General features: G+C 48.5%; 1 protein-coding gene across 3 annotated transcripts in view; it reads left to right on the top strand.

Annotated features, from left to right (window-relative positions):
* The window catches only part of DIS3L2 (DIS3 like 3'-5' exoribonuclease 2), a 375,400-nt gene that overhangs the window by 297,421 nt on the left and 61,944 nt on the right, over positions 1–16,035 (top strand). For all 3 annotated transcript variants that reach the window (XM_060107077.1, XM_060107078.1, XM_060107079.1), the window contains one exon: positions 1,020–1,253. In XM_060107077.1, the coding sequence (XP_059963060.1) occupies positions 1,020–1,253 (234 nt within the window). The remainder of the gene's footprint in view (positions 1–1,019; positions 1,254–16,035) is intronic.

Below are 16,035 nucleotides of genomic sequence, written 5' to 3'. Positions count from 1 at the left end.
TTTTGGCTCCCCAAAATGCAGGAGGGCGTAGAGAATGCAGCCTCGACTCTCCTACTTACCCTCTTCCCTTCTTGGGCCCTCCGGTCGATGGTACCAGCTCCCACCTTCAGCCCAGTCATTGCCCCAGGCCCCGACTGCCTGCTGCAGATCGCCCTCCGGATCTCCTCCCTACACCTCAGACCCAGGAGTCCCCACAATATTTGAAAGTTTTCTTTTTGTTTTAAAAGTAATAGATGTTCATTATAGAGAATACAGACACATTGAAAGGATTAAGCATCTTTAATCCCGCCACTCAGCAAGCACCACTGCTGAAAGGTTCTCAAGCTGGGCTGCGTTTCCCCCAGGGAACATTTAGCAATGTCTGGAGACATTTTTGGTTTTCATCTCAGGGTTTGGGGGAGGTGCTACCGGCATTTAGTGGGTGGAGTCCAAGGATGCCACTGAGCGTTTTACAGAGCACAAGAGAGAATTAGTCCAGTAGCGCCAGGGCTGAGAAACCCTGTTCTGGACCTTTGTCCCTACATAAATGCTCCAAATAGAGCAAACTGGAATTGGTTTTCTCTCTACCTCCGTCCTGCTTTGCACCTGTGTTCTCTGTTTCTGTCCGTGGCCGCACCTTCTCCTTCAGCCCCCATCAGGTCCAGTAAGATTCCCCACCTGTCACATCTTTGGCGTCCATCCCTTCTTCTCCCTTCCAGTTTGGCATTGATGGCCACTCTCCCAACTCATGAGAAAGCCTCCAGCAGGCCCTTCGCCTCAAGCCTCCTGCTCGGCCTCGCCTGTGCCTCCCGTGTGCTTGGAGGCCGCTCGTCGACTTCCACCGCCTGCAAAGTCCATGCCCTGAGCTCCCTAAGGGCAGTAGCTCCCCATCTGACTGCTCTTTGTACCCCGCCAGAACCAAATGGCACTCTGAGCACAAAGCCGGCGCTCAGTGAAGCTGTAGAATCTGTACGAGTGAATGGTTGCGTGAAAGAAAAAGCTGAAAAACACTCTCCCTCACAATCTGTCCATCTTTGCAGATCCTCAGTGAATGGTTTGGCCAGACTATCATCCGCTCCTGCACCAAACTGAGCTATGAACATGCACAGAGCATGATTGAAGGCCCGACTAGGAAGATCCCCGAGAAGGAGCTGCCCCCCGTCTCCCCGGAGCACACCAGCGAGGAAGTGCACCGGGCTGTTTTGAACCTCCACGGAATTGCAAAGGAATTACGCCAGCAGCGGTTTGTGGACGGCGCACTTCGTTTGGATCAGGTCAGTCGCTTCTTTTTTTTCAACAACCAGCAGATTTGACTTCGGCCAGGACCCAGTGTGTGTGAGGTTTCGCGTGGCAGTCCTGGGCTCCCCCCTCCTCCTTTCCTCAATCACTGCGCTGAAATAGTGTCCTCTGAGGCAGGCAGGAACCACCCCCCACCTGCCTTGCCAACTCCACAGGCACCCAGGGCCTAATGACATGAGCCAAGGCGAGAGGGTGGTGTCCATCTGGGTGGCTCCGTGACCAAAACTCCCGTCCGGTCTTCCCGGTGTGGCTGGATCCAGTACTTGATCCTCACCCAGCTTCCATCTCACATTCCTCTTATGGGAGTTGGGAACAGGAAACATGGAAGTGTAGCAAGCAGTTGACCAATATCTGATTGTTAGGCTTTAAAACAAAAGTGTTGCTTCTTATCCCTTGTCTTCCAAAAAGATTTATATGTTTACAAATATCTGGATTAATATCTGAAAAAGCAGAGAACTGAGGAGACTGTAGAACGTTGGCTGTTGAAGAAAGCGATGGCCCGGAATAGTATCGATTGCTCTTGAGTATCACAGGCGTGCTGACAGCCTTCTGGGACCCAGGCAGCTGCCACTCAGACCTGGTTGACTTCCACGTCTGAGAGTTGGTAACTCTTAAGATCCAGCAATTCCTTCCTCGTTACTTGCCAGTACGTTACAGAGTAGAGCCTTTGTTCCATATTGTGCAGCCTTTTTCTTCTCATTTATATTTCTTCCCCGAGCCCCAGAGAACTCGCTCTCCTCCCCTGGTCTCTGTACGCTGTGGGAAGTCTCTGGGAGTTTGGAAAATGAGTTGGGCCACAGGATTGGCTGAGGGAGCCGTTCGTCAGACCATTGGCAGAGCGCAGCCTCGCAGAGACTTCTTTCTCTGAGCCTTTCAGCTTGGAGAGATCTCAAAGTAGAGTAGTTTATCAGAAATTATGATGAATTATGAGTAGTTTATCACTAGTTTATCAGCCTGGTTTTAAAACTTTCTAATTGAAGATTTCATTGCATCCTACTTTTTGTGATAAACTTACACAAATGCTTCTCAGAAGGCATGGCAAACAGTTGCTGCCCTGGGCGTACGAATAAGTTAGCGGCTCTTGGGACAAATGGATCATCGGTTCTGCCTGTGCTTGGGGGAGTCAAGACGTCTTCTGGAACCCTCATGCCCCTCCTTCCCTTTCCTGGGCTCAGGTAGCCTGAGCAGACCTGCCTGCTCGAGAATGCCACTTGGGAGACAGTACACAGAGTGGCTGCTGGAGGAGACGGCAGAGCCAGTGGACGAGGCGTCACGGGCGTGGAAGAGGACGGAGGATCTCCTCTCCTTCCCTTAGTGAGATCGTGCTTTGGGGTGTGAAGCTCATTCTCATTCACCAGCGGCTGCCTGGTTGTAAATCCAAGCACGCTTCTCAGCGTTTGCTTCCTGGACTTCTGTCCTGCATTTGGCCCTTTGAAGCTCACCTCCTGGTTCTCTGCTTCTCTTCATACATCTCTAGTCACGTCCTGCTGGTCCCTTTGCAGGAGCCTCTTCCTCTGCTCACCCCTTTACGGTTGGCATTCCCTGGGGTCTACCCCACCCTCTTTTTCTCTATCCACACTCCCTCCCTGAATGAACTCCTGTGTTCTGATGATTTTAATTACCAGTGAGATGCTGACGACACCAAAGTTAGTTTCTCCAGCCCTGCCCTTCTTCCCAGGCCCTACACAAGCCTCTCCACCTGCGTCCCCGGACTCCTCACCTGGCCGCCCCATGGTCCTCTCAGCCAGCGCTCACCGCCCCTTCTGCCCGACGCAGTGACCAGTGCCCACGGTGTGCTACACGCGCTGGCTGTGCTCCCTTCCACCAGAGGAGTTAGTTGTGTGTATCAAGGGTCAGCCCTCTTTATTCCCATCCTGGCTACGCCAGTAGTACATGTTGTTATAATTATGCAGTTTAATTGAATATTAGGTAAACTGATCAAGTAAGAACATTTTTAAAAGCTGGTGTTTCTGTGAAAACTAAGTTAAATTGTTTGGAAACACTTGATGAAGAAGAATCTCGAAAAGTTCTGCTGTTTGGGTGTGACAACTATAGAAGAGTGGGGGAAAAGATCATAAAATTCCGGAGGAATTCTGTACTGAGATTGCTTTGCAGGTGTCTAAGCTCTCACTCTCTTTTAATGAAACAAAAACTATAAATTATACATGATGAATTATGAGTAGTTTATCAGAAAAAAAGGATGTAGAAATCCAATTAGCATACCTTTTCAAAAAGCTTTACATTTTTTCTAAAACTGAATGAATGTAGATTTATATAAATTAAGTAAAACAAATGTTTAGTTATGTATGTATCTCTTCTGTATGATTCCCCTCTTTAGCCAGCTTCTGGAAAAACTAACCCACCACTGCTTCAGGCACATCAAATGAGAGGGTTCTGTTATACCATTTTAGAAACCTTTCCCCATCAGATTGTTATAAAATTGGATTGAATTAAATATGTTAAATACGCTAAACACTGTAAAAGACCATCAGCAATCTCACCTCGCATTAGGAGGGGTGTGGCAGTCAGGGTAGAAGAATGATCACAGGGCTTCCCTGGTGGCGCAGTGGATGAGAGTCCGCCTGCCGATGCGGGGGACACAGGTTCGTGCCCCGGTCTGGGAAGATCCCACATGCCGCGGAGCGGATGGGCCCGTGAGCCATGGCCGCTGAGCCTGCGCGTCCGGAGCCCGTCCTCCGCAACGGGAGAGGCCACAACAGTGAGAGGCCCGCGTACCGCAAACAAACAAACAAAAAAAGAATGATCACAGTTTCAGATTGATACTGATCTATTGGCATGTCTTAGAGTCAGAATTTTATTGCTGAAAATAACTTTTTAATTAATTTTTATTGGAGTGTAGTTGATTTACAGTGTTTTCTTTCTGCTGTACAGCAAAGTGAATCAGTTATACATATGCATATATCCAGTCTTAGATTCTTTTCCCATATAGGTCATTACAGAGTATTGAGTAGAGTTCCCTGTGCTATACAGTAGGTCCTTATTAGTTCTCTATTTTATAATATATAGTAGTGTGTATATGTCAATCCCAATGAAAATAACTTTAGATACCTGTATTTCATCAGCCCTCTCAATTCATAGATTAGAAGCTGAAGTCCCCAAAGGTTAGATGAGTTGCTTATATGCAAGAAACCCAGATAGCCCACTCTTTGTTCGCTTTTCCTCCATTTACACCATGCTGACTTAAGAGAGAAAAGTTTTCCTTCAAAGTGAGAAAAAAAGCCCTTCAAGTCCTAATTAGGTTCCAGTTAATTAAGGTTTGAAAATAATGGAATTGCATCCTTGGAGCTGATTCCTTGGTTCCCCAGAAAACAAGTGTGTGGACCACAGCTTTAGAAGAAGGAGCACATCAATCTCCTGTAGCAAGGGACACTGGCAAGATCCATTATAAATCAGCTAAATGGCCCCATTCAGCAGTCCCTGCGTTTGTTCTCCTGTGCCTACTGCCTGCATTTGCCCTCACGAAAATACACTTCTCCTCAGTGCTTTTGGCATAGCCTGCTGTTTGGAGTTGCTCTCTGATGCTTTGTTTGCCCCAGTTCACTGTGTCCGCATTTTTGGTGGCAGTCCCCCAAAAAATATGTCCTCCTACACCGACCTCAATTAGAGAGGGTCTGTGAGAGGGGTCTGTGAGATCTCGACCTCCGTGAGAGGGGACAACATCTGTGTCGCGCTGTACGCCCTTGAATGCAGGATAAACCTGCTAAGCCAGCAGTTTTGCCTTTCCAAGAAATCAGTTTACTGTAATGATCTCCAGAATGAGTGAGGTGGAGGACACCAGCGTGGGGCCTGTCTGTCAGGTCGAGGACAGGCTGGTTTGGAGGTCACAGTAACCACAGAAACACAGAGCAACTCGATCACTGGGTGATTGCAGGCAACAGCTTAGGCCGGAGCTGCCTGGCCCATGTCTGAGATAGTGCACCCTCAGGCCACAGGGCCACCTGAGCTGGCCCTGGTCCCCTGGGACCACCTGCCTGCAGTCCTGTGTGCTTACCCAGTGTATGCTTAAATATTAGCAAGTTCTGTATGTACTGTGGTGTGAAACAGACTGCGAAGTACTGCCTTCGAGGTTGGTTTGACTACTCCGAGCATCTTTTTTACCTAGAGGGCGAACCTAGTTCTAAGAGGTCCTAGCTCAGTGAAATGATGCTCCTTTGTTTCACTGCCCCGAAAGTCAGTGCAGGTGCCAAGTGCATTCTATGTGCTTTTTTTTTTTTTTTTTTTTTTTTTTTCCGCGGTATGTGGGCTTCTCACGCTGTGGCCTCTCCCATTGTGGAGCACAGGCTCTGGACGCGCAGGCTCAGCGGCCATGGCTCACGGGCCCAACCGCTCCGTGGCATGTGGGATCCTCCCGGACCGGGGGATGAACCCGTGTCCCCTGCATCGGCAGGCGGACTCTCAACCACTGCGCCACCAGGGAAGCCCTCTATGTGCTTTTTGATTGGATGAGTTGAATAATATCCCTTGTTTTCTGCTGTCATGTTAAATCTAGAATTGAACGCAGATGCTTGTGTTATTTTATTGATTTATAACACGTCACTCCTGTTTCTTAAAAGGAGACTCCCATAAAGGGAGTCGCAGAGTTTTTTGTGTTTGTAGTAAAAGTAATCATAATGGCTTATAATGATATGCAAATCTTGAGCTTTGGGGAAGGGGAACTGTGAGAGGCCTCCACCCCCTGCTCTGGTTCGGGGAGTGCGCAAGCTCCCTGGCACTTCTGTTTGTGCACACCTGGTAGCCCGCTCCCACCTAGGGAGCCTGACTGTGACATGATAGGATGACAAGGCCTCGGCTCCTTTTGGAGTTCTGTGCCTGGGCCGTTGCCTTCAGAAAGGATAGCAAGGGAGGATAGTGGGGTGCTAAGTAGAGCCCCCAAACAAAAACTTCTTGAGAATATTGACTGTTTTCAGGAAACTACACCTACAGCTTTCTGGCGCTTTCTCTCCAGCCCGACCTTGCTCAGTCAGGTGGTAGCGCTTAGAGACCACTGTGTGAGGGCTTCTGGAGAAACAAGCATGACTGCGGGAAACTGTGCCACTTCTGGGGTCCCCAGCAGGTGGTCAGGGGATGTGAATGACTCCTGCTGAGCCGTTGACTTTCTGAATTTAGAGAAAGTTATAGTGAAGAAAATCGGATGTTTCCATCAAACTAAAGGAGCCTTTACTAAATTCTCAGCTTCATCATATATGATTCCCACCTGGCACAGTTCTGAAGCCCAAACTTCAGGCAGTTTCTTTGAGTGGACTTGATCGTTAAGGTAAACTTATTGGTGGAAACAATTTTTAGATACCTTGGGACCCAAACTGCTGTGGAATGCTATTATGGATGACCTTGGCCTAGCCCAGCCTTTTAAGTAAGGGTTCGGCAGACTTTCTGCAAAGGGCCAGATAGCAAATATTTTAGGCTTTGTAGGCCATCTGGTCTCTGTCTCAACTACTCAACCCTGCTGTTGTAGTGTGAAAGCAGCCAGGGACAGACAAACAAATGAGTGTGGCTGTGTTCCAGTACAACTTTAAGGACACTGAAATGTGAATTTCATACAATTTTCATGTCACAAAACAGTATTCTTCCTCTGATTATTTGTGAATCATTTAAAAATATAAAAACCGTTCCTAGCTCGTGAGCCATACAGAACGTAGGTGGTGGGCCACGTTTGACCTGTGGTGCATAGTATGCCGACCCCTGCTTAAATGAAATCCAGCTCTCTTACCCAGTCAGCTTTTAGCAGCCCTTCACCACTGCACTGGGGAGTTGGGCTGGTAATAGAGAACACTTGCGCTGAGTTACCTCTCGGGATAGTTTCATGCAATTAAGTAAATTATTCCTTTGATTAGTATCATGCTTAGCAGGTCCACTTGGAGGCTAGAAGTAAAGGAATGAATCCGCGGAGCATCAGTTCCCTTACCCTATTCACAGTCAGGTAGCTCTAATTAGCCTGAAGCAAAACAGTCAGGTAGCTCTAATTAGCCTGAAGCAAAAAGAGCAGTGGTTCTTGATTTCCCACCTCTGCAAGCTCAGCAGCCTCTTCACAGTCAGATCTCATCCCATCCGCCCCCGCCTTCCTGAGCCCACCTGCAGAGACGCTGGCTCCGCCATCTGGTAGGATTCCGAAGGTGGGAAGACGGCCATTGCAAAACTTGACTCACAGAAAGCTGTATGGCGATTCTCCCCCCGCCCCCCCCACCCCTGCTGCTGTATGTAGCAACGTGTTTTGTTGGATCATGCATTTAAAAATATAGTTAAGTATGTTTCTGTTCCTTCTCTACAATACAGTTATTTTTAAGAAATGAGCATTCCAGCTCTCTGCTGTTTAATTTTGGTACAGTGTGATAGTTGGTGCAGGGTAAGAAGGATGGGCATCATCATCCTGTCTGGCTCTTCCTTGATCTTAGAATTTATGTCATCACTTGAGCACAAGAGTAAGCTATTGATCAGGTGGTTGGATATGTTTGTAGACTTGGTCTCTATTTTCTTAGTCATAGAGTCCTCCCTTCAGCAGCATGTCTTCAGAAAGCATTTATTGGGTACAGAAAGCAAGTATGTGGTAGGTGCTGGCAATGAACAGTCCCCATCCTTAAGTTTATAGTGTAGTGAAGGAGCCGGCAGACCACACAGAAAACGTTAAGTGCTGTGACAGAGCTGTCGCAGAGTGTGGTGAGACTGCATTGGAGAGGATGGGCCCAGTCTCGGGATCAGGGAAGACTTCCCGGCAGGGGCAGTGTGTACACCAAGGCCTTTAAAAGACTTGAGGGGCTAACCAGGCTCCGAATGCACGGGGTGGGGCATTTCATGCAAAGTGCTGGTGCAGGCGTGGAAGGGGCGAGGGGTGGCGCCTTTGGGCAGCGTCGGATCGCTCCAGGTCCTGTGGTGTGGCCTGCGAAGAGAGAGCAGCTCCAGGAGGGAGTGGGGGCCAGGCCGTGAAGTCTGCAGGAACAGGCTCAGGGAGCCGCGGGATGATTTCAGATACAGAAGGGACGTGATCAGAACTGTGTTCTAGAAAGAGCTTACTGGCTGTAGTATGGAGAGTAGACTGAAAGAAGAAAGTAAAGGAAGCTTATATTCCAAGAGAGAAATGACAAGGGCCCAACCTGAGATGGAGCCCCTGGGGAGAGAGAAAATCACAGATCCCAGTGAGGAAGGAGGATGGGCAAGCCTTGACAAATTGACTGTCCTGATTAGATGTGGAAGGGAGGGGGCGGGTGGGGAAGGAGGAGATTTGAATCAGGGGGTCGGGCTTCAGGTCCAGGCATGTGCATTGATGCAGTACCACGGACTGACCAGGAAATACCTTGGGATAGGAGAGCTGAGAAGAAAGCAGATGACTTCCGCTGAGGGTCTGTTGCATTTGAGGGGCCAGCTGGAGACAGAACAGGTCTAGATGTGGAATAAGCATGTGGGCAGAGAGGTCTGGAGGTCAGTCAGGAGGGCTCACCTGGAGGTAGCCATTTGGGAGGCCACCCGCATCGAAGTGGTCCTTAAGCTGCAGAGAAATGAGCTGTAGTGGGGAGGCACGTGGCACCAGACACACAGGAGGGCCAGAAACACTTCCTCCTGCTCTGTTCTCAGTTAGGCCCCTTCGGTCCCCACTGTTTCCTTAGAAAGGAGGCTCTAAATCAGGTTAGGAAAGCAAAAGCATATTCTTGTTAATATGTTGTTATATTATGATTTCTTATGAATTTCCCACTTCAGGTAGGAGGGAGGAGTGGTTAGCGTAGCATACATGTAGTTTTTATATTCTGCATTTTAATATTATATACGTTTTTTCCCATGTCATTCAAAATTCTTCTAAAACCTTATAATGCCTATGTAATATTCCATCATACGCATATGCTCTTAAACATTTAACCTTGCCCCAATTGTGGATTTTTAGTTTCTGATTTTTTGATACTATAAATAGTGCCATGGCCATCTATGTTCATAAATCTTTATTGTGACCTCTGGTTATTTCCTTAGGACAGTCCTGGAACTGTGCTGATGGGGTCAGAAATATAGACATATTTAAGAATTTTGAAACATTGCCACATTCCCTTCCAGAAAGATCACAGCAGTTTATCCTCTTTCCAGTAGCCTGTGAATAAGGGCACCTATGAGGGAAATGCCTGTCAGGAGTTCTCTGCCTACATGGAGGGGGCGGGGGGGGGGTCGGTCTCTCTCTCTCTCTCTCTCTCTCTCTCTCTCCCTCCCTCCCTCCCTCCCTCTTTCTCTCTCTCTCTCTCTTTCTCTCTCTGAGTCAGACTAGGTCTCCTGAAATGTCCCAGTGACTGTGGCCTTGGATTCTTTCTTCATCTTTCCTATTGTTCAACGTGTTAACAGCATAGACTCTTCCTATTTGCATTAGCCATTATTTAAAAAAATACTCATAAGGGTCCTAAACTGTAAAATGATAAGAGAGGCGGTTCAGAGCTTCTTCCTAAACTCGGTAAAGTCGAGACTGGAGAGTGGTCTCCCGCCCCCAAACAAAGTCCTTCTTTCTACTCGTTAGACTCAGTAAGAAACCCACAGCCTATGGGAAACGGTGCTGAGAACTATTGTTGCAGCCTCAGATCCTTGGAGGACATTTGTAACCTCACTAACCTTTTCTGTTGCTCTCACGTCCTGTGTGTAGCTGTCAGGCACTGTTTGGCTTGGCCTGACATGAATAGTTAAAAGGAAATTGAATTAAGACTAAAGAGAACAGAGTTGCTCTGTGTCATCTCTGCCACCATAAGAATTGCTACACTTCTCTTTAAGGCAATGGTAAACAGTACAGGAAGGCTTTTCCTAGACGTTCAGAGCTTCTGGTTAAATGTTGACAGGCAGCGCATCACGTCAGCCGTGGAGATAGTTCTAGAATCAGGGAGGCTTAAAGAGTAACTATCACCCTGTCCGAATTGTCCCCTTTTTCCCAGTTACCAGTTTCATTATGACGAGCAAGATTTTCACTTTCATCTGTTCGTCTCATTTATACATATATCCACAGCCAAGAGTCTGTGCTCTTTTGAGCCCTTCAGCCCCCAGGCTATCTAGGATGGCTCTGGGGCGGAGTGGGGCAGCTGAGGAGGGAACAGCCACAGCCTCCAGCTTTCAGGGAACATGGGGCACAGGACTTCCCAGTCAGAGGCTTTTGAAATCTTTCCCTTGAAGGAGAGATTGGTTTAGTCATCACACTAATGTCATATGGAATCAGAGCAAACAATCCACATTTATGCACCCCAAGGGGTGGACAAGAGACAGACTTGAAAACTTGACCTAGTTGTATATAAGTAGCGCTAATTACACCCACTTATGTGAGTTGATCACTGTCTGTGGCTTGTTAGCATACGCATAAAAACTAACCTGTATCATTAAGTGTCGGAGTAACTTGGCTGAGCAGCTTGTTATTATAACCCTAAACTTTTCATGTGCTCACTCTTCCTTTAGGCATGTCACATAGTCAATTACTCATAATTTTCAAAAATTGGAAGGAATACAGGTAGTATTATTCTGGAAGTTGTTAAAAATACAGACTCAGACATGATTTCCGGCTCTCACTGGACAGATATTTCTTGAGTTCCTATCGTGTTACAAGTACTACTCATAGTTCTTTGAAGGAGCCTTAGGCAGTGGAAGACAAACTTTCCACCCTAAAGTTGCTTAGTGAATTTGTGAAGAACTCTGTGTACTTACAAGAAACTTCAGTAAGATAAAAGCAAGGGCATAGTGAGTTGACACAGGGCTAAAGGAAAACCCAACCTGATGGTTCTTAGGTAGATGGGATTAGTGAAAGAAGGCTGCTTGGGAAGGGAAGCCCTGAATCACATGGTGAACAGAGTGAAGGACATGATTGGTGAAGAAGAGCTGAGGGTCCCCGATTGCCCACCCTGTTGAGATTTAAGGGACGTGTTCCATCACACTCCTCTGCCTTCTGAGTTCTGAACCACTGAGAAATAGACACACAAGTCAGACCGAGGTCAAAAGATTCCATCTATTACTGATAAAGTTTGGATTAGAGAAGGCAGCTTGAGCCAGCTTGAGCATTTGGAACAGCCCAGAAGTTAATGCTGTAAAAAGAAACTCTGATTGTGGGGTGATTAGAGGGGGCAGAAAGTAGCCAGAGGCAGAGAGGGGGACGTGCCCTCTACCCAACTGGGGACCGGGGATACTGGGCACCGAGTCCTAGCGTGGCCTTCGCTACTAGGTGCCCTCCAGTGCGGTGGCTGCCAGTGAGGACCCGTAGCTGATGCTTCTGCTCTTGGTCAGAATGGCCAGAATATATCCTCAGCAGAAGTCTGAAGACTGCTGTTTATGTAACTTTAGCGAGTAAGCGTGGCTCCCACTTCACCTCTAGAAGCTTTTCACTTGCCTTCCGGTTCTTTCTGCTTGCCTATCATCCAGGCTCATTTCTTATAGAAGAGAAAAGCTCTACCCCCACCCCTGTAAACCTTTCTTAGTTTCCAGGAAGCTGAAGACTGAAACTAAATCCTGCTGCAGAGAAGCTTGCACTGGCCAGCGCATCCATCCCCCTTCCCACTTACGGCTCCCACAGCACTTTGTTTATACCTGTTACCTGTCTTGATCACATTTTCATGTTGCCTGGTCATTTTCCATTTGCTTCTCTAAAATTGTAAGTTCCCTAAGGGTAAGGACAGCATCTGTTCACCTTTATATCTCCAGCCCCTGCCCAGTGCTTGTTGTTAAGGGTGTTTCAAGGTCTCTAAGCATCTCTGTACATATTGGTCTTTTTAAAAAGACGATGCCAGTTGTGATCTGGGAGAAGGACTGTAGCTCTAGAAGAGAGGTGTGCTTATGTAAGAGAATTAAATGCTTATTATGAATCAGAGAGGTTTCCTCCTCTTTTGAATAAAAGGGTTGGGTGTTTGATTACTTGCCAGGGCATACAGGGTTTAAGACAGGGTGTAATGAGGACTTTCTCAAGGTGGAGCTGCCTGGACAGGCATGAGGAGCCGGGAAGCTTTAGCACCCCAGGGGGCTGGCAGTGCTTCTGAGCCTTCCTGAGCACTTCTGTGTTCACCTCTGTATCCTCAGACCAAGCTGTGCCCCTCGGGGAGCCCGGCAAAAGAGACTCTCCGGGGGAAGGCAAAGAGACCCCCAGTGCGCCCCCCTGGAAAGGGAGATACTCAGGCTTGTCGGAGACCTGATTTGCCGGCGTGGAAAGGTGGGCAAGGCACCAAGCCCCCCCACCTGCCTTTTTTTTTCTTTTTTTTTTTTTTGCGGTACGCGGGCCTCTCACTGTTGTGGCCTCTCCCGTTGTGGAGCACAGGCTCCGGACGCACAGGCTCAGCGGCCATGGCTCACCAGCCCAGCCGCTCCACGGCATGTGGGATCTTCCCGCACCGGGGCATGAACCCGTGTCCCCTGCATCGGCAGGCGGACTCTCAACCACTGCACCACCAGGGAAGCCCCCCACCTGCCTTTTGAAAAGAGTCCTTCTGGGCTGAGCTAACATCAGCCGCCATCCGCCCTTCCCCCATGGTGAGATGGAAATGATCTGTATACCATGGTGGGATCCCCAGCCTAATTCTCCCTCTGTGAATTCTGATCAGAGCCTGCTTTTGCTTTTAATAGAAATGATTTCCACAAGACAGAGTTTCTGTATTAGTTGCTGCTGGGCTGTCTGAGAAGAGAACTCACATCACAGCTGGGGTTGAGATTGTGCCCAGATGATTCAAACTTAAGTCCCTAGCATTTCCAGGGGGCAGTGAAGTGAGACAAAGGGCTCTCACCCTGACAAGATGGTATACAAGAAAGTTCTGGGGGTCGAGCGGGGCAGTGGCCGGTGCCTCCGTTCTCTCTGTGGTGCGAGCCTTTCAGGTAAGTGGCTTTGACAGACGGGACAGGTTTGGCTCCTCCAGGGCCCTAGCTTCTGGGTAGTTGTTCTCATGATTAGGAGGCTCCTGGACTCTCCCCTTTCTATTCACAGGACACTCGGCACGTCCTGGTCCTGCCCCCATGTCACACCCCACGTCACTTGAATGTGAGCCAAACAGCTACGTAAGAGACATGGAATCCTTTGACGTTAGTAAAACCTGCACTGGGGAAAAGGAACCCTTGCAGCTGATGCTTAGATTTCAACCATGACTGCCTCTTGGAGCAGGCGCAGTTGATTCCGACGTGCGTGGCTCTGCCGCCGTCCTGTCAGCTGTCCTGAGCTCCGCTGTCGGACTGAGTTCCCCCCAAACGCTGCTTTCACCTGTCACTCAAGAACCTGCAGTCTCCTTAAGCAGATTTCATGGCTAGTGAGATTTCCATTAATATTCTGGGATGAGATATAGGATTGCTAGGTTTTATTTTGCCAAACAAGAGCATTTTCTTTTTTTTTTTTTTGCGGTACGCGGGCCTCTCACTGTTGTGGCCTCTCCTGTTGCGGAGCACAGGCTCCGGACGCGCAGGCTCAGCGGCCATGGCTCACGGGCCCAGCCGCTCCGGGACATGTGGGATCCCCCCAGACCGGGGCACTAACCCGCGTCCCCTGCATTGGCAGGCGGACTCTCAACCACTGCGCCACCAGGGAAGCCCCCTGCCTGCGTTCTTGAGTATCAGCTGCGTAGAAGGCAGATGCTTTGCTGCAACGTCTTTCTCACTCATAAATCTGCGGCGTTGGTACAGAAGCGGCATGTTACAAGCTGCTCCTAGCACTCAGAATGTCCCCACGGTCAGTGGGTGCTCAAGGACACTGTGCCCATAGATCTTGAAGATGTGGCCCTGTTTGTTATTACTCAAGGAATTCCCACGTCTTTAAAGAATGATATTATTATAACACAGTTGTTTGTTTTGTACTTCTTTCATTCCCATTTTAAATGGCACGTGACAGACATTTTTAACTAAAGAGAATTTAAGAGCTTTAAAAGTATTTTATAACTTCAGAACATCCCTTTTGACTGATGTTTTTAATTTCTCACATTTAAAAAAAAAATCTACTAGGCACAGAGTACTGTGCTAGATATTGGGACGAAGAGATTAGAACATGGTCCCAGCCCTCAGAGTAGCTTAACGTCTCATGGACAGAATACAGACACAGAGAGCAAGCGGGTGCACAGGAAACGTTGAGTTTGGGCTGAGTGTGGAAGTGGCTGCTTTGGTATTTTACGTGGGGACACTAGCTATGATTTGAAGGGGCCACGTTAAACGTCAATGAGAAACAAGGTCATTCTGTTTTTAAAAGTTTTCTCCTGTACAAAACAGCAATTAACAATTTGCTGTAAGAAAACACTACAGATACTGAAAGCAAATTAGAAAGTATTTAATTGCCCTTGAATTTTGAACACACACACCCCCACCCCGGGGTGGGGGGCGGCGGGCGGGGGGAGGTAAAAGAAATGTGCCAGAGTGGGAGGAAATGAGTGCAGACCTGAAGGACAACACCCAGGGAGGGGATCCCAGCAGGTTTCTTATCTGCTTGTCAGCATTAAATTGGCAGTCCCCTAAATAAGAAAGTTTGCTAATGAATAACAGTCTACTGACTTTGAAGTACGTTGAACTGGGAACTGTTTCTGAGCTCTGAGAATGCCAACCTGATTTGCTACAACGAGTTTTGCTCTGGGAATTACAAGGAGCTCTCCCTTCATTCTCCTGTCCTCCACCCCAGCCAAGTCCTGGGACTTAGCTTTTCCTGCAAGCTTCTGTCCAGCCAAGCTTGCAGTCTTGCTTGCCTCCCCGGCTGGCCTGCAGGAGCACACTTCTGAGCTCAGGGGGGAGCAGAGGTCTGCCTGAGCTTCTCCCTGCCCTCCGCCCGCCTGGCTGTCCGGCTTCCAGGCCTGGATTCCTGACCCCTTGTTGCCAAGGACTCCTCCTTGGTCCCTGTGGAGATCTGTCCTGTTTGCCCAGAGGCCTAGCTTGGAACTTGTTTGGGGTACATGCTTCTGCTCCAGACTCTGCCCCAGGCCCAGACTCAGCTCTCCTGTGGCCACCAGCTTCAAGTCAGTGGCAAGAGAGTGTAGAGCTTGTGAGCATGGGCCTGGGACAGGCCGCCTGGGCTCCGATCTTACTCTTTTGCTTAGCTGTGTGACTTTAACTTTTCTGTGCCTCAGTTTCCCAAGATAATCATGAGTAAAATGAGGTAAAATGTTTCAGAGGTAAGCGTCGGTAAAAGGGAGATGATAATAGTAACTGTGCCATGGGGATGTTAGGTTAAATGAATTGTACCCATAAAACACTTAGAACAGTCCCTGACACGTAACACCAAAGGAATGTTAACCGTGTGCCCAGATGCCGAGAAAGGCCCCATTTCTGTCCTCACAAAAGAGCCACCTCGATCAGGGAAGAACCCAGGAAGGGCTACAGTACAGGCCACCAGCGGCAATGGCCTGGAAAGACTTCACCTCATTTGGGATCCGTCCGGTGGGTCTGGATGGAGGGGAAGGATTTGAAGTGGAGGCGTGGGGGCGAGGAAGGCTGGGTCCCTACTGCTTGGCAGCAGCCGGTGAGGGGCGGTCTGGTCTGGTTGGCTGTGTGGAGGGAGCACCGCGGTAAGAGACGAGACTGGGCGTGTCTTGAAGCGCTCAGCAGTTGGTACTGGAGTCACAGGGAGAGCAGGCAACCTTTGTGAGCAAGGAAGGGAAGGAAGTAGGGTCTCACATCACACTCCATGTCACTCAAATCAGAGACACAAAACATTCCCTTTGAACAGACATACCACAGTTTACATAACCCTTCCTAATGTGGCTACCGTTAGGTGGCTTTCAGTTTTTGTTATGATAAATAACACTGCAATTAATATTCTTATGCATTCTTAATCAAAATTGTTTTAGACTATTTCCTCAG

This window comes from Mesoplodon densirostris, chromosome 8, assembly GCF_025265405.1.
Source record: "Mesoplodon densirostris isolate mMesDen1 chromosome 8, mMesDen1 primary haplotype, whole genome shotgun sequence".
NCBI lineage: Eukaryota > Metazoa > Chordata > Mammalia > Artiodactyla > Ziphiidae > Mesoplodon > Mesoplodon densirostris.
This window is presented reverse-complemented; position numbering and strand designations above follow the sequence as displayed.